The 23857-nt window shown below is 48.7% G+C and overlaps 1 protein-coding gene across 1 annotated transcript; it reads right to left on the bottom strand.

Annotated features, from left to right (window-relative positions):
- Window positions 1–215: 215 nt before the first annotated feature.
- Window positions 216–18458, bottom strand: LOC309832781 (somatomedin-B and thrombospondin type-1 domain-containing protein-like; the record flags this gene model as incomplete). The annotated part of the gene is made up of 5 exons (XM_082670748.1): window positions 216–333; window positions 3903–4079; window positions 6766–6844; window positions 9188–9382; window positions 18215–18458. The coding sequence occupies 5 exons, from the start codon at window positions 18456–18458 to the stop codon at window positions 216–218; spliced, it is 813 nt and encodes a 270-aa protein (XP_082526874.1).
- Between the last annotated feature and the right edge of the window lie 5399 nt (window positions 18459–23857).

The following is a 23857-nucleotide window of genomic DNA, read 5'->3' as shown; positions in this document are numbered from 1 at the left end:
GGGAGATGGCAGTAAGGCTGTGACTCAGCTGGCACCCAGTGGAAACATAAAGCTATTTTCAGTGTCAGCATAAGGACAAGGCTTGTTCCTTCAGTCTCAAATGTGCAGGTTTCTCCCCACTCCCTCGTCCTGGAGGATCCCAAGCCCTGGGGGTTTCCCTGCCACCCAGGGAGGCTTTGGAAAGAAGGGCTCTGGACAGACGGGGGTCATCGCTGCTAGAGGAAGACGAGGCTGTGGACCTCGGGGCAGGAACAGTCCCGGAGCTGCCCAAGCCTCTCCCAGGTCCCTCGGCACCGGGGGTGGCCGGCTGCTTGCCACAGCGACAGCTGGTGCCTGCAAGACATGGGGCTGCTTCAGCGGCGTCATGACTCCCCTGGGCACCAGGGCTATTTGCTTTCACGGGCCCCTTCTCCATGCAAAAATGTTTACAACTGCATTATAAAAAGATAAATATAATCCGGGCTGGAGTCAGTATCAGATCTTCACTACTATTACATCTTATTTCTTCTGATTTTAAGAGGATAAAATTAAAGCATTTTTGTGGAGCCTGAACATGTGTGGGCACTGGGCCCTGTGTCTACTGTGTCTGATGAAGAAGTTGGGCTGGCCGCAGAACTGCTGACCCTAGAGGCCACCCGGGGCAATCCAGACTTGGCTCTTAGGGTCTGGTGACACTAAGACATCCTTAACTAAGACATCCTTAACACTAAGACATCCTTAACAGAGTGGAGTGATTAAGAAAGGTTTTGGAATGGTGGGGTGGGGAGGTTCATGACCCAGCTGCTAGGAGCCTCTGACTCTTCAATGAATAACAGATAACTGTAATCTCCACCCCTCTGAAATGTTGGGAGGGTTTGATGAGATGCTGTGTGCAGAGAAAGTAAAAATGATCATGACAATAATAGCTAACCATTTCAGCAACAAGAATGAACCATCCAGTGCTACAAGGCAGCCACGTGCACGGACCTTGCAAACCGCATGTCGAGCAAAGGAAGTCGAATTCTAAAAGGTACATCCTGTACCACTTTATATATGTGAAGTTTGGGGGGGAAAATTTAAACTGTAGTGTTTAGGGATCTGCACCGAGTTGAGTAAAGCTATAAAGAAAACTGTACAGTGGATTACCATAAAAGTCAGGATGGTGGTCTCCTCTGTGGGGAGGGGAGGGGCTGCGGTTGGGGGTGGGACTGCGGGGCTAGCCAGGTTCTGTTCCTTGCCTGGGTGGTGACTACCCAGATGTGTCCTCTTTGCAAACATTTATTAACCTGTTCATATATGTTTTAGCCAATTCTCTGTAGGTATAATTCACATCTTTTAAAAATGCAAATAATGGCAATAATAACACACACAGATTGTCTTATGTGCCAGGCACTGTTCTAAGCTTCTAAGCACAGTGCCTCGCACCTAATAGGCACTTCACAAACGATAGCATTTAAAGTTACCATTGTTATTGCCATCCTCAGTGTATGAAATGGAATGAATGTCCCTTGTCTCAACAGGGCTTGTGAGGCTTGAGTGGGAGCTCACATCTAAAGCACCCACTTGGTGCCCAGCACACAGTAGGTGCATGACTATAGCAGGTGTTCCTTCTGCTTGTCCCAAACTCAGAGACACTTCTCATGCTAAATAAACCGTCCTAAAATCCCCAAATGGCAGGCTCACCCTCCCCGGGGCTGGGCCCTTCGCATGCCCGCCCTCACCAGCTGCCCACGGAAAGAATCTGGCTGGCAGCTCGATTCTCCATCCTCACTTTGATCCTCCTCCTCTGCCCAGTCCTGCCTGGTGAGCTCATGCCCCCAATCAGACCTTCCGTCACCTGTTCTGTGAGCCTGGCCTGGCTGGGGTGGGAGCAGAGAAAGATGCCCCTGCCTGGCACAGACCTGACTCTGCTTTCCATCTCTACCCATGCCTGGTAGAGGCGGCAGTCCCTGCGACCCTCATCTCAGCCTCACCAAAGTGCCATGTTCCTGGAGTATTTGCATCCAAAAAGAGAAGTTTGGGATTAATCAGAGTTTTAGGGCTAGAAAGGCTTATTCAAAGATGGATAAGTAAACTGAGGCTCTAATAAGTGAGCATCTAGTCCAAAGAATGAATCTCTAATGGTAGAATCTCAGGTCTAGGACGAGTAAGTGGTGGAGGGGAGAGGTTGGAGGAAGGTTGGTTGAGAGGGCCTCCCTATTGTCTGCCATTTATTTATTGGGCACCTACTATGTGCCAGGTTCATCACATTTATCACGTGTCATTTTCACAAAGTACATATATTATTATACCCATTTTATAGGTTAAACATGACAAGAGCAGCTTCCACTACTAAGCATCTATGAGGAGCCAGGTGCTGTGCAAAGGGCTCAGGATCCTTCCCACCATCTGAGTGGTGGGGACTGTCAGGGTAAGAAGGGTTTGCCCAGAGTCACATACCTAGTAAGGGCCAGAAGTGGGGTTTGAACCCAGATCTGTGCAGTCCCAATGCCTCTCATTCAGATACATCTGTCCCTAACACCCCAACAGGCACTGGCATTCCCTGCTCTAGGTTTACAGTGAGCAGGGCTGCTCAATTTTAAAAGTCAGGAAACTAACATCCTTAGAAATGGGAGAACTCCCTGGAGAGACCCCAGAGAGAGCTCTTGTTCCTACAGTCTAATAATCCCTGCATGGAAAAGTACAGTCAGTGGAAAACAGTCTAGACTTGTCTTTAGAGCTTGGCCAAGGAGTCTGAGAAATTTAGGTTCAAAGCCTGTTTCTGCCACTTGCTACATGTGTGACCTCGGGCACCTCTTTGTGAATCAGTCTCCTCATCTAGAAGGAGAGGATCCCGAAAGTATCCACTTTGGGCTCTTGGAATGTTTCAAGGGCATCCTGTGTGTCAATGTGTCCTCACCTCCTTCCACGCTCCCCCTTGCTCATTCCACGCCAGCCTCAATGGTGGCACGCTCCCGCCTCAGGACTTTTGCACTTGCTGTTCCCTCTGCCTGGAATACCCTTCCCCCAAACCTCCACATGTCTACCTCCCTCATTTCCTTCTGAACTCTGTCCAAGTGTCACCTCCTTAGTGTCACCTTCCTTAAAAAAAAAAAAAAATCCCCAGAACTTCCCCGATTCTGCTTTCTTTCCCTAACACTTATCTCCCATCTGACAAATTACAGGTTTACTTGCCTAATGTCTGCCTCCTCAGAGCAGAATGTGTCTCCATAAGAGAAGGACCACAGCTCCTTTGTTCACTGCATCTCCCCAGTACCCAAAACATTGTCTGGCACATGCTCAATGGTAAGTGCTCAACAAATATGTATTGAATGAATGAATGAATATAGAGTTTAGAATAATGCTTGGCACATAGTAGGCACTCAATAAACTTTAGCTACTATTGTAATGCTAAGTGCTTTCCAAGACATTTGCCCTTGTGGGAGGAGTCTAGGGGGATGATAACAGCCAAATCTGGGTCAAATCCTGTGTGACCTTGACTAAGTCACAATGCCTCTCTGAGCCTCTGTTGCCCCATCTATAAAATGAGGGTAACCAAACTTGGCTTTTAAGGGAATTGTAAGGATTCAACAATGAAACCAGCTCCCTTTTCTTGAGTACTTTCTGGATGTCAGGAGCTATGCTAAGTCTTCAACTTGCACAATCTCACTTCACTTTCATCATTGCCCCATGAGGAGGTCCTCTTATTATCTGCATTTTCAGATAAGGAAATTGAGGTTCAGAGAGGTTGTGAGATCGCCCAAGGTCACACAGCTGGAAATGGCAGGAGCTGCTCCTCCTCAGACACTGGGATCAGAACCCTCCTGCGCCCTGCCCTGGCCAGGAAACAGGCTCCCACTCCCTGGGCACCTTCGTCTCTCAGGCTGCAGAGAGGCCCCAGGCTCTACAGTCGTACTTCCCCATGCCCGAGTCCCATGGCTTACCCTCCGGCCCCTCCACCATCCCCGTAGCAGCGCTGGCTCCTGGCATCCTGGGCAGGCCACTCACACCTCACACAAACTGTGTGGCCCTGGGTCAGATACCTTGTCCACTGGGCATGGGGCGCCCTCACCTGCTGGCAGCTCCCTGGAACGGGCCCCAGCCGGAACTGGACACAGTACCTGCAGCCACACAGGAAGACACCACCCCAAACACCTGTGAGCATTTATGCAACACCTACTGTGTACCTAGCCCTATGCAGGCTCAGGTTGATACAATTTCTCCCTGCTACAGAAGAAGCCTTTTGGGCAACTCAATCTGCGTCCATGAGACTTGGCTCCTGCTTTTTCAAGTTAACATCATTGAGGGCTTCCATGGGTCAGTTCTTCAAACACCTTATCCAAAAGATTATATTGTTTACTTCTCATCTCTCTCCCCCGCAGTAATGTCAGCTCCACAAAGGCAGGAATTTGTATCTGTTTTGTTCACTGTTGTGTCCAAGTCCTAGACTAGGACCTGGCTCGACAAAAATTTGCCGAATCATTTGGTCCAATGGAATAGGGAAACCCTGCAAGGTAGATCTTGGCCCCAGCTTACAGATTAGGAAACCGAGGAGCAGAAAGGTAACTTGTCCAGAGTCACACAGCTAATAAGTGGTAGTGCCTAAAATGGAACCGCCTAACCCCAAAAGCCTCAATAAGCACTCCACCACATTTCGCAAAAGATCCTATTTTACAGAAAAGAGTCACTGCAAGAATTATTTAAATAACTGTCCCATTCTGGAGTATCTGAATTAAGACCCAATTTGCTAAAATTTTACTTCGACCCAACTTTTTCTACAAGTAGTGGTAAATGGCACTCCCTGCTGCAAGAGATGCAGCTTGTCAAGGACCCCGGGAGGTTATTGTGTGGGGCTGCTGCCCCCTGGTGGCTGCTGCCCCCTGGTGGCTGCAGCCGCTGGGAAGCCCAAGGACTGGACAGTTTTCTTCCAGGAACAGCCCAAAGCCGGCCCAGAGCCCTTTCCTCTCAGCTGCCCCAGAACGCCTCAGGAACCTGTCCTTGCCAGAAGCCTGTGATAATTGGAATTTTCACCTTCCCAACGTTCTTTCTCTTTGCTCTTTTGGTGGTTTATTTGGGGAACTCTTGTCCTCACCCTACGTGGTCTTGGAGGGGCAATCAATCAGGATGCCTGGTCCTGGCTCCCCATACCTGCCCCTAGAGTGGACAGATGATTCAAGCTGACCAATCAGAGGTCCCATCATCTGGGTCACAGTGATTGGTTCAGGGATGGGCCTAGGATCCAAGCAGGACCAATCAACCTCCTCCAGAAATTACACAATGAGACTGGGAGGAAGGACCCCGTCAGCTGGGGCTGCTAAGCTGGGGGGATGTGGGGCTGCTCGTGGGCATCTTGGCTACTACAGGGAGAGAGCCTGCTTGAGAATGAAGCCAGTATATGAAGGCAGAAAGGGGAGAGGGAGTCCTGATAATATTTGACCTCTTGGCTCCAGTTCATGCTTGAAGTAATATTATTTCAAAACTTCCCTCTCAGTTATAGGAACCAATAATTCTCCTTTTCACCTGAGCCAGTTTGAGCTGAGTTTCTGTGCCTTGCAGTGAAAGGAATCCTAGCAAATAGAGCTCTCCTCTCCATCTCCCTTAACACTGCCTTAGTTCAGATCTTATTCTTTCAATTAATATTTGTTGAGTATCTGTCATGTGCCAGGCACTGTCCTAGATGCTTGACCTCATCACCACCATCGGCAACACACTGTCTGACTCCAGTCCCTGAAATCCACCCTTCAAAGGCACAGGGCTACCACCCTGGTCCAAACCACCTTCATTTCTCATGTGGACCATTGCTGTAGGCCCCGCATTGGTCTCCCTGGTTCCCTCCTTGCCTCTCTACGATCCATTCTCCAAATAGTATCCAAAGGGACCCTGTGAAAACCTAAGTCAGATCCTGTCATTCCTCTGCCCAAAACCCTCCCATGACTCCAACTCATGCAGAGAAAGTACCCAACTTCCCACCACAGCCTGTAGACCCTGTGTGATCTGACCACCCCCCTCCCCCCAATATATCATATTTCCTACTCTCTCTCACTCTCCCTGAATTCCAGCCTGAACTACTTGCTGATCCCTGAACACCGGGCATGTCCTGCCTCAGGACTTTTGCACTTGCTAGTCCCTCTGCCAGTCATGCTCTTCCCCCAGATAACCTCTTCAATATCTTAGTTCCTCTAAACAAGGGTGTCCCTGGCACACCCACCCTCTTCCCTGCTTCATTTTTCTCCATAGCACTTAGCACTATTTGACAGGCTATGTGTTTGTTTATTGTCTGACTCCATGAGGACAAGTATTTCTGTCCTTTTCTCTTCCTTGCTGTAGACCCAAGGCCTAACGCATATAAACAACATAAACATACCTGTCGTATAAACAATAAACACTGAGTGAATGAGTAAGTGAATGAAGCTGAATAGAGACCAGGCATTAAGGACTCAAAGTTCATGTTCATGGGTTTACAAATGTAACAGGACAAGAAATGGGGAGATGTTAAAGGAAGAGAGAGGGCTTCCCTGGTGGCGCAGTGGCTGAGAGTCCGCCTGCCAGTGCAGGGGACACGGGTTCGTGCCCCGGTCTGGGAAGATCCCATGTGCCGTGGAGTGGCTGGGCCCGTGAGCCATGGCCACTGGGCCTGTGCGTCCAGAGCCTGTGCTCCGCAACGGGAGAGGCCACAACAGTGAGAGGCCCATGTACCGCAAAAAAAAAAAAAAAAAAAAAGGAAGAGAGAAACATGATGAAAGTCTAATCCAAGGAAAAATGTTCACAAATCTGAGTTTGACTTTGGGTTCATTTGCTTCCACTTACCCTATTGTCTCCTGCTTCTTGGGGACACCTCGCTTTTCTCGTTCTTTCCCGTAGCTGCCTGTGGTTATCAGAGCAGGGACTGTGGGCCAAGGAGAAAACAGAGTCAGGTAGCCCAGCACCACCGCCCCCAAGGCTATGACACCACAGGAAGCACGATTAGGTACTCCTGGTGTCAGAGTCATGTCTATGGTAGCCCTAAGGAGACTGTGGGGTCTTGTAACTGGGTAGATGGTCCCCACAAGTACCCCTTATGCAATGATGGAGGCAGGATCATATTTATCTCTTAGATTCAGGGCCTAGCACAGTGGGTTGTATAGTGAGTCTCAATAAAAAGTTCTTCAAATGAATGATTTTGATGAATGAATAAGTGAGTGAGTGAGAAAAAAAGAGATGAGTTAATAACTGAATGGATGGTTGGGTGGCTGAAATGATATAAGAAAGGAAGAATGGATGGGTGATGAGTAAATGGGAAGATGGGAGGATGGAAAAAAGGAGAGACAGAGATGATGAATGGAAAGAAGGATGGATGAAGACATGATAGGTCGATGGACAGATGAAGGGATAAAAGAACCAGATGCATAGATGAATGAATAGGTGGGAAAATGTAAGGATGGAAGAAAAGGGGGACAGAAGTATGGACAGATAAATGAATTAATAAAATTATCTTGTTGGGCCAACTTCCAAGCCTCTTCCTTCCTGGAGCAGACAGAGGAGAACACAGAGGAGAATTGAGGGTCAGTCCATGAGAGGTTGGTGATTCCTTAGGGGGAAAAAGAGCCCAAAGATGTCCCTACCCCTGCCCATTCTGAGTGATGGGGCTGAATCAAAGATATGGTGTTGAACTAATTAATGCTTGTGATCGAGAGAAGGTAACACACTTAATACACAACTTCCCTTTTCTCTTCTCTTCCAACATCCAGTGCTGCTTTTGGCGTAGCCTAGAGCAGCGAGGAGAGCCCCAGAGAAGCCCAGATTCTGGTTCCAGCTCCCCCTCTTACATCTCAGTGATCTTGGTCCTTTCAGAGCCTCAGTCTCCTCATCAGCAAAATGAGTATAATACTAGGGCTTCCCTGGTGGCGCAGTGGTTGAGAGTCCGCCTGCCGATGCAGGGGACGCGGGTTCGTGCCCCGGCCCGGGAAGATCCCACATACCGCGGAGCGGCTGGGCCCGTGAGCCATGGCCGCTGAGCCTGCGTGTCCGGAGCCTGTGCTCCTCAACGGGAGAGGCCACAGCAGTGAGAGGCCCACATACCGCAAAAAAAAAAAAAAAAAAAAAATGAGTATAATACTAGAATCTATATCATACGGTTATTGTCAGCGTTGAATAAAATGATGCAGGATGAGCCATGTATCTTGGGCAGGTGTTGTGCCTCCCTGAGCCTTGGTTTCCCCTTCTGTAAAATGCGTAGTAACACTGGCCTCACAGAGTCAAGTAATGTGGCCAAGTGCATGGCAGATGGCATGTAGGGGCAGTAGTAGGGGCAGTCAGGAAAATCTTCCTGGAGAAAACTGACATCTACACAGGAAGCGATGAACCAGGCAAGTTAGATGTGGGTGGCAAAGGAGAGGGAGGAGGATTTCAGGCAGAGGAAATGACATTCCCTCTTTCATCACCCCACTGCCACCATCCTGGTCCAGACACCTTCCTCTCTTGCCTGTACCGCTGCAGTCACCTCTTCCCTGGCCTCCCCGCTGCCCTCTGACCCCTTTCAGTCTCCTGTCCCCACAGTGAACAGAATGATCCTTTAAAATGTAGACAGAAGAAGGAAGGTGAGGTCACAGCAGGTAAGAGCCAGAGCACTTGAGCTTGTAGACCATGATGATGAGTTTGGGCTTCACGAGGGTGCGGGATACCTATTGGAGAATTTAAAACAGGAGGGTGACACTGCGGTAAGGTTTGGTGAAACGAAGGACATGTGCTGAAACTAAGGGGAAAGAGGCCTTTTCTTCCAGCTGCTAGGCTGGTTGCAGGGAAGCCGGGAACTATCAAAGACCATTACAGGGGGAATGCCTACCTGAGAATGAGGCCAACTCATTAGAAAACAGAGCTGAGAGATGGAGATAGGTTCCTGGCAACATTGCTTGAGCTCCTAGATCCAGCCATGCCTGAATGCAGACCCTGAGATCTTAGTTACATGAGCCACACATTTTTGCTCCGGTCAGTTTAAAATGGGTTTCCTGTCATCTTCATGTAAACAAAGCCCTGACTGATTCACAATGGGAGATGAGCAGAAAGAAGATATCGAGATGCCCAGAGGAAGTCAGAGCTTCTTACCTCATTCAGAGGGTGAGGAGGGGGATGAGGGAAAAGGAGGGCAAAGTCCCACCCTAAACTCAGACCCCACACGGAAACTTATGGAGGGCCCTGCGGTCCGGCCAGGCTCTTCCCTCTGACAGCCACCCCCAAGGCCACCCCAACTCACGCAAGGACTGTTGGCACTCCACCCCCTGGTGGCTCCAGTACTCCACGCAGCCAGCCCGTTCTTCCAGTGGGGGGCAGGGAGCACCCCCGTTTCTTGGCTCCTGCAGGACATGCCTTTGGCGGAGACGGTAAGAGACCTGGCAGGGCTTGACACAGCGACTCCAGCTGCTCCACTCTGCCACGACGCAGGAGACCGCTGGAAGAGAAGGTGGCGTCTCCAAGGACAACTGCTATGGAATTTGGGCAGCGGCCAGGTCTTGTCCACCTTCCCCACAAACCGAACCCCCCAAAACACCACAGTGAGCACCAGAACTTCAGCAAACCTGAATCCATGTGTGCCTTAAAAGTTTCTCTATGACAAATTTGGTAGACGTATATGTCTACCTAAACTTAGAATTCCACGTTCTCTTTACCCATCATCCTGTTGGCAATCATTCCAGTGGTTTCCATCACCCATTCCTCCAATTAACATTTCCTAGACACTTATGACAACTGATTTCACCTCCCTGTGCCTCAGTTTCTTCCCCTGTCAAATGGGTATAAGAATAGTATTCACCTGATAGTGTGGCCTTGAGGATTCAACCAGATGTGACGTATAAAGCGTTCACTCCTGGCACACAGCAAGTGCTCAGTAAACACTAGCTATTCCTCTGCCGCCATGAAGCAAACCATGACTAGCAACAACGTGGATGGAAAGAAGCCTCTTGCAGAAGCTATTTCTGGTGTGATACTATTTAGATACAGTCTTAAAAAATGAAAAAGAGTGCTATATAGTGTTTAAGAACTCATATAGGTAATATACATATATTACATATATATGATACTATATATGTATATATCACATACATATGATATTGTATTGATATATATATACCTAAGTATATATATGTCAGTCTTCACTATTCACAGATTTGGTATTTGTGAATTTACCTATTTGCTAAAAATTGATTTGTAACCTCCGAACCAATATTTGAGGCGCTTTTGTAGTCATGCACAGACATATGCAGAACAGCAAAAATTCGGAGTCACCCAACATGCACATTTGCAGCTGAGGTCAAACAAGGCCCCGATCTGCCTTCTTGGATGGAGGGAGCCAGTGACTGTGTGGTGCAGTTCAAGGAGCTCCAGCTCTGGGACCAGGAGGACGGGGTTTGAATTCCAGCTCTGACACCTGTTAGTGGGGCACTCTCGGGCCAGTCACTTAATACCTCTGAATCTTGTTCTTCCCTTTTTTAAAAGAGAATCTACGAGAATGAGTTGTATTTAGGATTTAAGATTATAATCTGTGTGAGATAGGTGTGTACATATTTCCCCTAGGAGCAACGGTTCAGTACTTGTCAATTCAGTGTTCATGGGGATTTTATAGACTGTAACTACCATCCATCATGAGAACTGACTGTATATATTTTATATACATTGAATATATATATGTGTGTGTATATATATACACACACACACACACACACACACACACACACACACACACACACACACACACACACACACACACACACACACACACACACACACACACACCCCTCCGCGGGAATTATAAATACCAAATTCAGCATAGCAGTTACCTCTGAGGAGAAAGGGCAGGAATGCAGAAGCTCCAGTGGTATTCATCTAGGCTTATTTCTTAGCTTTTTATGAGGGTTTATTATATTGTTCTCTCCACATTGGGCTAGGTCTGAAATATTTCACCATAAAAAAAGAAGGAAGTTGCTGGGTGTCCATGTCCATGAGATGCTCCCTGTGCTACCACAGTCAGGGGCCCAGTGAGTAGGTATTTTCTGGTGATGTGGCCTTTGAGACCTTCAGCTTCTTCACCCAAGTCCACAGTCCCAGACCAGGACTGGGCCAAACCAGACAGGGAAGGCCATCTGGCCAAAACGTGGGACCTTCAGAATTTCTTGACAAGAAATTGTCAAGCCATGGACTTCCCTGGTGGTCCAGTGGGTAAGACTGCATGCTCCAAATGCAGGCAGCCCGGGTTTGATCCCTGGTCGGGGACTAGATCCTGCATGCATGCTGCAACTAAGTCCGCATGCTGCAACTAAGAGCTCTCATGCCACAACTAGAGGATCCCACGTGCCACAACTAAGACCCAGTGCAGCCAAACTAACTAAATATTAAAAAAAAAAAAAAAAGAAATTGTCAAGCGTTTCTTGACAGGCCTTGACAGTCTCTCTCTCTCCCTCTCTCTCTCTCTCTCTCTCTCTCACACACACACACACACACACACACACACACACACACAGAGACACTTGTGAACACACAGGGCACTACTGCTGTCAGAATTAGTTCACTCATTCCACAAACATTTACCGAGCATCTCCTGTGAGCTGGGCACTGTCCTAGGTGCTGGAGACACCGTGGGGAACAAGAAAGACCAGGTCTGTCCTCATGACAAACATTCACCGGCTATGAGACATATCCTAGTTCAGCAACTTGAAAATGCGAAGAAAAAAAAAAGTGTATATTCTTGAACTGAGGGAAGGAGGTGATTGTGTTGTAAACACAGACAGTGTTGCTTCTGGCACCTCAGGAAGTCACATACTCCTTGCATGGCTCTCAACTCTGAGCAGAGTTGAAATGCTCAGGGGAAGGAGGGAAGGAGGAAATAAAGTACGACAGTAGAACAATCATCTATTGCTTTCAACACCCACCTAATAACGATGTCAATTATGTCACTGCTGCTGGACCAGGCAGGTCAAGTCCCGGACTTCATGTAATCCTCACAACAACTTTAGGGTCCTTCTTTGTGCCCTCTGCCCCCCAGGGAAGCCTGTGCATCAGAGAGGCCCCCTGGCCGCTGATTGAGTTTAGCCAGTGAGGCACCCATGGGGAGGAGAGTGCAGCCCAGGTGTTTATTGCCCCTCCACCCACCTCACCCTCAGTCCTGCATGGAGGGGCCCCTCAGCCATGGATCCTGCCCTCACCAGGCTCCTATAACACCACTTCCTCCTGCCCGCACCATAGCGAATGGAACCCTTGTCAAATTATGTTCCATTCAACTCTTCTGGGCGTACCACCTGTCATTCGCCAGAACCCCAACTCCTACATATATATATATATATATATATATGTATGTATTTGCGTTATTGTCAAATCCATCTCACAGAAGAGGCAAGTGGAGCTTAAGGAGACTGAATATCTGAGTCAAGCCAAGACGCTGGAGTCACACAAGCTTGGATTCCAGCTATAGTCTCACAGAATTGGTGCAATGACAGATGTGCAGCACTAGGAAGATAGTAAACACTCAATACAACAGGGGACTCTCTGCATTTATTCAACAACTATTTGGGGCCTACTATATGCCAAGCACTGGCCTGGGTGCCGGGAACACAGAGGAGCAAAGCAGAAAAAGCGCCTGCCCTGGAGGAGCTGACATTCAGTAGGGGAAACAGACAAGAAACAATACAATATATGAGGTAATTTCAACTAGCAATCCATGCTCTGAGAAAATCCAAAGAAGGATAAGAGTGGCAGGTGCAGGGCGACAAGAAACTGTTTTAGATAAAGGGGTCAAGGGGGGCCTACATGACAAAGGTCATCTGAGGAGGTAAGGGAGGGAGCTGTGTAGGTATCTGAGGGGAAATGTTCCAGGGAGAGGGAACAGGCAGTGCAAAGGGCCTGAGGCAGAGTCCTGGTTAGATGCTGGAGGGACAGTGAGGAGGCCAGTGTGGCTAGAGCATAAAAAGCAGGAAGGAAAGTGGCAGGAAGTGATGTCAGACAGAGGCGGGCAGTGATAGCATACAGGGCCTTGATGACTATTGTAAGGAACTTGGACTTTATTCAAAGCATGAAGAAAAGCCACTGCCAAGTTCTGAGCAGAGGAGTGACATTATCACTATTAAGGTTTTAATAGGATGTCTCTAGCTGCCGGATGGGGGTCAGGGCAGAATCAGGAAAACCAATAAAACAGCTACTGCAGTTGTCCAGGTGAGAGAGTATAATCTACAATAGAAAAATCTGCTAGTGGGGACATCTCTGGTGGCACAGTGGTTAAGACTCCGTGCTCCCAATGCAGGGGGCCTGGGTTCGATCCGTGGTCAAGGAACTAGATCCCACATGCATGCTGTAACTAAGCAGCCCACCTGCTGCAACTAAGGAGCTAGCAAGCCACAACTAAGACCTGGTGCAACCTGCTCTTAGTTAATAAATAAATAAATATTTTTTAAAAAGAAAAGAAAAAAATCTACTAGAAAAAGTGAGTTTAGTGTCAGTGTTCACAGAGTGGCTGGACAACTGACAAGGAGATGGCAGCCCAGATTCAGGCACTGGCTGGGCAGCCGGACCAAGGGAATTTCCAAAGTCCCACCATGATCCCCTGCCAGGCAGGTGAGAGATTTTGCAGAAAATTAGGCAGATGCCACCCTACGCATATTCTTTCCATGTCGCTGGCATCTGTGATGTCACCAAGCAGGATGCACAGCTGACACCCCCAGGGAACTGTCATCACACCTCACCTAGACCTAGGGTCACAACCTCGGTTCATGTGATTATTCATATATTGTCAGCCTCCTCAACTAGAATGTCAGCTCTGTGGAGGCGGGGGCCTTGTTCCCTGCTGAATTCCAGGACCAAACACAGTGCCTGACACATAGGGACCCAGTAAATAAAGAGTCAGTGAATTCTGAATGAGCAAATTGTGCCTTAGCGACCACAAAGGAAATGTGACCGCAAGTTGGCATTCCAGAAAGGTACCACCAGATGGCAGCGTTTCTCAAAACAAAGGCCATCCCACCTTTTTCTGAGTAAAGGAGAAATTCTAGCTTATCAGTGCAGCTGAAAAAGAGGGAGATGCGAGGAGCTTTTAAGGTTGCTCTTCCAGCCCTGGAGACCCAGATAACATCATGTCAGCAGAGCCTGCTGGAGCCAGGCTGAATTTCCCACAGTCCCCTTGGATCCCTCTGCCCTGCCGCCAACAGGCCCAGGCTCAGCAGGAAATGCCTTTCTGGACAATTCAAACCCGACCTTTTTCTCTGAACCTCACTGCCCAGCCCCCTGACTGTCCATCCTCCTCACTGTCTAGCAAAAGGATTTTTCTGGAATGCAGTTCTGACCTGTCACCTGAAATCCTTTACTGGTTTCCATCTCCTGTTGAGGTGTTTTCACAAAATGTCTTTTGTAAACACTAGCGGCTAAAAATGTGTTTCCCCAGTGCATCCACAGTCACCCCCTGCCTCCTCTTCCTCCTGTTTGATGTCTCAGCACACTTTTACTTCGAGTTCCCTGAAATGCAGGGTCCGCTACAGCTGGAAGTGGGCAGCTGTCATTTCTGCCCTCCCAGCCTCCTTACCCCCATCTTCTGGTAACACCGCCTCGGTTTTCTTTTGAGGAAGCAACCCTCCCCACTCTCAGTCCACATAGTTTGGGTAGGACTGACCTCACCTTCTCACTCCTGGGATTGGGTATATAGGTGACCCAGACATGACCCGTTGACACATTCCTTCTCCCTAGGCTCAGTGATTTATTGGATCGTGAATGAGCATGCAACCCAAACTGGGCCTATGAGAACCATCCTTAGGAGTTTGGCTGGAATAACTAGGAAAAGGATCTCTCATTCCACTAGGGACACCAGTTTGGAGCTACTAGGTACTGTCTTTATCAACACTCGGTGACAGCATGCCTGAGATTGAAACTAACACAAGCAGAGCTGAGAGGTGGAAAGAGTCCCGATGACATCCTTGGAGTCCCTGGATCCAGCCATGCCTGAAGTCAGAATCCATGGATTGTTTCTCAGTTACCTGTCCTAATACATCCCCTTATTAGCTTAAGTAATACGAGTTGTGTCACAACCCTCAGAGTACTGACTAGCACAATGAACACATAAGTGCATAAGTAGGGACTTAGATCCCTACAGGGTTGAAGTAAGAATTAAGGAGCATAAAACACTTAAAAACATTCAGTAAGGAACTTGAAAAACATGAAGTAATGGTGTCCATCCTTTAAGGTTTTACTAGCCGCTCCAGACCCACCCTCTTCCTGACCCCACCCCATCCTCCCCAATCATTTCCAAGCCTCCGCTTGCTCTAACTGAGCAAGCCACCCTGTTGCCCAAAAATAGAATATAAGCTTGAGGGGGACCAGAGTCCCATCTTTCTGGCCCCCACTGGTCCCAGCTGAGCTGGGCACATAGCAGGTGGCCAGCAATGTAATTGAACTGAAGGTGGGCAAGGTCAAGGGCTCCTGTTTCACCTGAGGGCTCGAGCTTCCCTCCTGCGACAGGCTTAAGTCCTCCCACCCTCAAGCAACCATAAGGTATTGTGATCTGGAGCCAGACTGCTGGGGTTCAAATCCTAGATCTACTGCCTAATAGCTGGGCAAGTCAGAGTAGCTCGCTACCTCTCCATGTCTCCGTGCCTCATCTGTAAAATGGGCGTGATAACACTATCTATTCCATCGGGCTGTTATGAGGCTTAAAGGAGACAATTTATTTAAAGCACCTAAAACAGTACCTCCCCAGCAGGTAATAAGTACTCAGTAAATGTTAGTGGTTTGTTTGTTTTTTGTGGTACACGGACCTCTCACTGCTGTGGCCTCTCCCGCTGCGGAGCACAGGCTCCAGACGCGCAGGCTCAGCGGCCATGGCTCACGGGCCCAGCCGCCCCGTGGCATGTGGGATCCTCCCGGACCGGGGCACGAACCCGCATCCCCTGCATCGGCAGGCAGACTCTCAACCACTGCGCCACCAGGGAAGTCCTGTTTGTTTGTTTTTAAGCCATCCTCAACACCTCCCTCTACCACAATCAATTCCTGAAGTTAGTCAACTTTATCGCCTAAATCACTCATGAAAAAACATATCTTGCCTCCTAACTGGTCCCCATGTCCCCTTCTGCTCTGCTCCCCTGGGAGGTGGAAAAGTGAACTTTTCCCAGGTCTATTCATAAGACCTCAGCTCTGCCCAGCCTGGACAAGGGGGCAGATCCTAGACCTACTGCCTTTTTGACACCTTCCCAAAGGAGCAAAACAAAGAGGTGGGCAAAGCTTTGAGGCTGCTGGGCCCACCAGTCCAAGCTCTTTATGTAACGGGAACCCCCGGGGAGCTGATAACATCGTGTGATTCTGTCAGCGTGGATCAAACCGTGGGAAAGTATCACTGATCCCTCTACCTGGTTCCCTTCCTGGGTCCCCACTCCTGCCGTGTGACAGGGAAGCCCCTGTGGGTGCAGCTGAACTAAGAACCTCAGCCCTACACTCTGAATGACCACACGGCTGCATGCACTCTCTGCACAGAAGCAGATGAGTACAAAAGCATTCCCAAGATAGTCCTTCTGCAAGTTTAATCTGGGGGAGTCTCATTTGCTATGATTTGGGAAGACAGCACATCCAAAATTACTTTTTCATCTCTGCTACCTGAATTTCCACCATTTGCCACTCAAAGTTGTGAGAAGCAGCAAGGGGCTAGAAGAAAGGGGATCGCCAGGTCCAAATCCTACTGGATCACCTTGGCTGGCCAAAGCCCGCTCCTCTCTGAGCCACGCTCTTCCCATCTGCTGAGTAGGGACATTATTATAGACCAGAGCCCCAGAGTGCTGTGAGACAGTAATCGGGTTGGATGAGAGACCCAGCCCACAGAGTAGGTTGGTGATCAATAAATGTTGGATCCCTTCAATTTTGAATTGTTTTAAAGCTGCCTTCATTTAAGTATAAGTTCCTGAAGGAAGCTCCACTGATATCTCCAGGTAGAGGGCTCCAATCAATCACTCTTCTCCCTGACAAAGGAAAGTTAGATCATATCCGCTTGACAAGGTGACAGAATTTAGATTTTTGTGTCCAATGGGTGTGAAAAGGTTATTCCTGGAATTTAAAAAGGATGGAGTCCTCCCCACTGGGGGCTCAACAAAAGTGGACCCTAATTTCAAAGCCTGGTGGATACCACTCTGGCAGGGGTCTCTAGAGGGAATGACCTAGACCCTGGTCCGGTGGCCACGGCCGGCACTGGGAGCAGTGCCCGGACTTTACTTGCCCAGGGATCAGTACATCCCATCCCAACCCCCTCATACCTCCCCCGGCTCATTCACCTAAGTTTTAACCTGTTCCACACACACCCCCAGTTCTTCCGCCCCTCTCCGGACCACCCAGCCCGTTTCCTCTCTCGGCTCTCAGCGTCCCTCCACTCCAAACCCTCTCCAGGCTTCAGCCTTTCTCTCGGCTTCTCAACACCCCCTCCATCTGCCTTGTGACCTCCTTGCCCGCGATGTGGTGCGTGATCCCACTCGCACTCCCTATGCCCCACGCCCTTCCGCCAGCTAAGGTTGCCAGATAAAATACAGGACGGCCAGTTAGATTTGAATTTCAGAAAAATAATAAGTTTTAATATAAGTATGGCCCGTGCAATATTGAGGACATATGTATACTTTAAAAGTATTTGTTATTTAACTGAAATTTAAGTTTAACTGGGCATCTTGGATTTTTATTTGCTAAATCTGGCACCCAAGCGCCCTCTGCGCCTTCGCAACCCCTCCACGCCTCACGAGCCCTGATGATCGCATACGCCCCCTCCTCCCTCTTACCCCTTCCAGCCGCGTGCGCCCTCCTTAGCGAGTGCGCCCCCTGCTCTCTCTCGCCCCCTCCTCTCTTGCATCCCTCAGTGCCCGCACGAGCCTATTTCTGTTGGGGGCCCCGCGTCCCTCACCCGAGAGCCTGGCTCGCGCGCCTCTTCCACGAGCCCTCCATATTCGCGCGGTCCTCCCAAGTCCCGCGCGAGGGGAGGCCTCTCGCACCCTCTCCTCCCAAACGCCCCTCTATTCTCCTCGCATCCGTCTCCATTCCGCCCCCTCCCCCAGACTCGCGCAGCGGCGTCCATGCCCGCCCGAGCATCTTTCTCCGCGCGCACCTTTCCAGCCCCACTCTTCGCCTGGTGTCCTGAGCGTCCCCGTCCCCCTTGCTCCTGCGCCCCTCCAGGTCCAGAACCCCCTCCGAGGGCGGCTTCCTCTCTTCCTTGTACCGTCGCACCCCGGTACCCTGCTCCCCTCCGCGCTGGGAGCTCCGCCCATGCCACGTGCTCCCGGGGGCGCACCTGGACAGGCCCGCGCGTAGTCGGGGCAGCAGTCCCGGACCTCTCTGCACGCCTGATCGCAGAAGCAGCGAGGGGGCCCGCGGGCCGCGCAGGTCGGGTCACGGCCCGGGCAGCAGCGGCCCAGCGCGGCGCAGCCCTGCCGGGACCAGAGCGTGCCCGACGGTCCCCGTGCCCACGACACCGCGGCCACGGCGGTCAGAGCGAGCGCCAGCGGCAGGATCGGCGCCGCGCCGCACGGGGCCATAGCCGGGCTCAGGCTGGGGACCGCAGGCCGACCGGGACCGACCCTAAGCGGCCCGCCCCATTGTGGGGCGGAGGCTCCTGGCCCGACCCCTCCCCAGACCCACCTCCTACCTGTCAAGGAACTGTTATCCACCCCCATTCGTCCTATAAAAACTTTGCGCGGCTTGAGGCGGTGAAATATCAAGATAACAGTAATAATAACCGCAGCAACTTTGCAGCGTATCCCATTGCCCCCAGGTTCCAGGGAGTTAGAAGCGATACAGAGCTTCATCAAAACAATGCATTATAATAGATAACAATAGTGTATTATTATAGCACTAATAATAGTAACAGCCGCTCTGCCATAATTATAAGAGCAACGATAGCTGCCAATATTATTTAAATAGTAATAACGGGCATAATAATTGGTAAGCTTGAGAGCCAGGCTGTGTACCAGGCCCTTTGTGTATCGTCAGTATTGCCCGAGTCCCTTGGATACACCTTCCTTTTTTGCTATATTCCTACCACTTTAACTATCATTTCCTGAATATTTATCCTTAAGTTGACCCATTTTTAAAATTTTTAAATGATTTATTTGTTACAAACCTGTATCACTCAAGAGGATGAGAAGAGGGACTTCCCTGGTGGTCCACTGGTTAAGAATCCGCCTTCCAATGCAGGGGACGTGGGTTCGACCCCTGGTGGGGGAACTAACATCCCACATGCTTGGGGCAGCTAAGCCCACGTGCCACAACTACTGAGCTCTGGTGCCTCACTGAGGCAGCCTGCGTGCCGCAAACTACAGAGCCCACACGCCCTGGACCCTGTGCCACCACATCTAGAGAAGAGAAAACCTGCACGCCACCACTAGAGAGAAACCCGCACGCCACAAAGAAAGATCTTGTGTGCTGCAACTAAGACCCGACGCAGCCAAAAACAAAAAAGGAAAATAAAATAAATAAATAAAAGAAAACAAGAAAAGTATAATAATAATAAAAAAAAGAGGATGAGAAGACAAGCCACAGGCTGGGAGAAAATATTTGCAGAAGACACATCTGATAATGGACTATTAGCCAAAACATGCAAAGAACTCTCAAAACTCAAGAAGAAAACAAACAATTGGATTAAAAACGAGCCAAAGACCTAAACAGACACACACCAAAGAAGAAATACAGACGGCAAAGAAGCATATGAAGAGATGCTCCACATCATGTCATTAGGGAAATGCAAATTAAAACTATGAGCTACCACTACACACCTGTTAGAATGGCCAATATCTGGAACACTGACAACACCAAATGCTGGTGAAGATGTGGAGCAAAAGGAACTCTCGTACATTGCTGATGGGAATGCAAAATGGTACAGCCGCTATGGAAGACAGTTTAGCAGTTTCTTACAAGACTAAATACACTCTTACAACGCAAGCCAGCAATCGTGCTTCTTGGTATTTACCCAAATGAGTTGAAAACTTATGTCCATACAGAACCCTGCACATGGATGTTTATAGCAGCTTTATCCATAATTGCCAAAACTTGGAAGCAACCAAGATGTCCCTCAGTGAGTGAATGGATAAACTGTGGTACATCCAGACAATGGAATATAAATCACCGCTAAAAGGAAAGGAACTATCAAGCCATGAAAACACATGGAAGAAACTTAAATGCATATTACTAAGTGAAAGAAGTCAATCTGAAAAGACTACATACTGTATGATTCCAACTATATGACATTCTGGAAAAGGCAAAACCATGGAGACAGTAAAAAGATCAGTGTTGCCAGGGATTAAGGAGGAAAGAGGGGTGAATAGGCGGAGCACAGAGAATTTTTAGTAGAGTGAAAATACCATGTATGGTACCATACTGATGGGTATATGTTATTATACATTTATCCAAACCCATAGAACTTACAACACCAAGAGCGAACCGTAGCGTAAACCATGGGCTGTGGGTGATAAGACTGTGTGGACGTAGCTTCAATTTATCGCAACAAATGGATCGCTCTGGTGGGGGATGTTGATGGGGGAGGGGCTGAGCAGGGGTGGGGAGCAGAGAGTTTATGAGAACTCTGTACTTTCTGCTCAATTTGACTGTGTCTAAAACTGCTCTTAAAAATAAAGTCTATTTAAAAAGAAAACATATCACTACCATAAGTGGAAAGCCGATAATATTTTTTTTCATAAATAGAATGAGAAGGAAGGAAGGTTGGAAAGAGAGAGGACATGTAAGACAGGATACTGTAAGTGCGCTAAATCCTCATTTATTGGAGCAAAAATCAATAGATAATGTCTAAAGCTGGTAAATCAACAAAGGTCCACAGGAGTACATTATTTAGGTCTATGGAAATAACAACTAGAAGAAATAGCTACAAGGGCAAGACACAGTTGCCATGCCAACTAAGACTGTGAAAGTAGTCAAACTTCCTAATAAGACATTTCAAATGTAAAAGTACAGAGATACCATTTCTTACCAATTAGGGAAAATCAAAAACGTTGATTTCTCTTTGAATAGAATTGGGGAGGGTATGGAGAAAGGATATTGAGTATGAAGTTGGTGGACAAGTACATCAGCACAGTCTCTTTGGAAGACAGTCCATCAATATCTATCAAAATTAACAAAAATGTGTATCTTTGGACTCAGGAATCCTTACAGGTAGAGGCATGTGTGCAGGAAAATGAGAGTACAAGGTTCTTTGCTGCTTCACTATAATATCAAAAAGTTGCCATCGGGCTTCCCTGGTGGCGCAGTGGTTGAGAGTCCGCCTGCCGATGCAGGGGACATGGGTTCGTGCCCCGGTCCGGGGGGATCCCGTGTGCCGCGGAGCGGCTGGGCCCCTGAGCCATGGCCACTGAGCCTGCGCATCCGGAGCCTGTGCTCTGCAACGGGAGAGGCCACAACAGTGAGAGGCCCGCGTACCAAAAAAAAAAAAAGTTGCCATCAACCTCACTGTCCCTCATAGGGGCTGGTTAAATCTGTTACGGTCCATCCCTACAATGGGATATTATGCAGTCTCCTAAAATAACAAAGCAGTTGTTTATGTACTGGTACAGAAGATCTTGGAGATACATTATTAGGTGAAAAAGCAAAGTGCGTGACAGTGTAGCCTGTTACCATCTCTGCTTTATTTTAAAGAATATTTATATTATATGCTGACATATGCATAGCATATCTCTGTAAGGAGATGTACTAAACTGGTAGGAGTAATTGCCTTTGGAGAGAGGAGCTGCTGTGTGGTACCTTTTGAAATTTTTACATCATGCCCGTATTACCTATTCAAATAAATGTGAAAAAAGAAAAAAAAAGTTAAGTGATTGCCCCTAGAGAACTGAATAGGGTGTGGGAAGGGTAGAATGGGATGGTGGCTTTTAATTACATATATATAATAAAATATATATTATATGTATGTAACAATATTACATATATATAAAATATTGATTTACAAATGCTTTAACTACCGAGAAAAAAGAAAGAAAGGAAAAAAGAAGAAAGAGATACAGAAACAGAGAAAGGTGGTCTCTATTGATGTAAGGGTCAGTTGGGGGCAGGCAACCACTCCTGACCATGGCATGTCCCCTTGACAAGGACCAGGGGCTTCCTGTAGTTTCCAGACTCCTTTATCTGGTTTCTTTCTGTCCTGCCAGGTTTGAAGCATCCAAGTAACTGGTGACCCAGTTCCCAGAAAATCTCCCTTGTTGTCCCTTTGTAAGGGCCCTGGGGGCTGTGGGGCTCTTGGCAGATGCCACATCTGTGGACACAAAGAGAAGCTTATTCTCCTCTTAGCAGGGAGGGGGGACCCATCAGAATTCAGAGAGCCGTCCAGCTGAGGCGGAACACCCCTCTCTCCATGGGTCCAGGCTGAAGGCTACTGGGCTCTGGGTGGGGGCAGGGGGGCTTGTCAGTCTCCCTTCACTGCTCACGTCTGTCTCAGTTATCTGCTGCTGCATAACGAACTGCCCCAGAACTTAGAGGCCTAAAACAACAATTTATTATGATCACTCATGGTCCTGTGGGTTGGTTCGGTGGTTCACTTGGGGTCTCTCATGCAACTGCAGTCAGAAGGCAGCTGCTGCCGGGAATTCCCTGGTGGTCCCGTTAGGACCCCGCACTTCCCCTGCAGGGGGCCCGGGTTCAATCCCTGGTCAGGGAAGTAAGATCCCGCGAGCTGCTAAAATAAACAGACAAACAAACAAACAAATAAATAAGCAGCTACTGCTGAAGTCATCTCAAGGCTTGATTGGGCCAGACATCCAAAGCAACTGCTTCACTCACCTGTCTGCTGCCTCGACTGAGATGGTTGGAACAACCAAGGACTAGCGGGCCATCTTTTTCTCTCCATATTTTCTTGTCACGTGGCTAGCTCGGGCTTCCTCCCATCATGGTAGTCTCACAGCCAAACTTCTTCGATGGCAATTAATTTATTCCAGAGCAATGTTCCAAAAGCCAAGGTGGAAGCTACAGGGCTTCTTACAACCTCAGAAGTCAGGCACGTCACTTCTACTCCATTCTGTTGGTTTCGCAGGGTCAGCCCAGAATGAAAGTGGGAGGGGCCATACCGGAGTGTGAAGAGCAGAGTGCGTGGTTCTCTACGGGCCATCTTTGGAGGCCAGCCACTATAGTGTTGCCTGCCAGGAAACACTTTCTTCTCTTCCTCCTCCTCTTACCTCACCAGCCACTCCTTCTTAGTTGCTTTGAGTGGTTTTTGCTCATCTTCTGGCTTCAGATTAATCGAGTGCCCCCAAACCCAGATCTGGCCTCTTCTCTGCCTACACACTCTCCCTTATTGGTCTCATCTGGTCTCGCGACTCAAAACACCGATAAGTTGACAACTCCTGAATTTACATCGCCAACCTGGACCTTTCCTCTGAAGTCTAGCCTCTAATATCCAACTGCCTGGGACTTCCCTGGCAGTCCAGTGGTTAAGATGCTGTGCTTCCAACGCAGGGGGAGCAGGTTTGATCCCTGGTTCGGGAACTAAGATCCCACATGGCGTGGCCAAAAAATAAAAATAAAACTAACCATGCAACTGCCTAATTGACATCTATGCTTGGGTATCACATGGGGACCTCAATGTCAGCAGCTTTAAAAATAACTTCGAGGGCTTCCCTGGTGCACGGGACACGGGTTCATGCCCCGGTCCAGAAGGATCCCACATGCCGCGGAGCGGCTGGGCCCGTGAGTCATGGCCGCTGAGCCTGCACGTCCGGAGCCTGTGCTCCGCAACGGGAGAGGCCACAGCAGTGAGAGGCCCGCGTACCGCAAAAACAAAAAACAAAAAACACAAAACACCTTCAACCACCTGCTCCCAGACACTTCCCAAAAGAGTATATGTGAATAGCCAGTAATTGCACATAAAAAGATGCACCATAGCATTAGTCATTAGGGAAATGAAAATTAAAATCACAATAAGATACCACTGCACATCCAT

This window comes from Grampus griseus (assembly GCF_964374135.1).
Source record: "Grampus griseus genome assembly, chromosome: 14".
Lineage (NCBI taxonomy): Eukaryota > Metazoa > Chordata > Mammalia > Artiodactyla > Delphinidae > Grampus > Grampus griseus.
The sequence above is the reverse complement of the archived record's forward strand: the minus strand, read 5'-3'. Positions and strand labels throughout refer to the sequence as shown.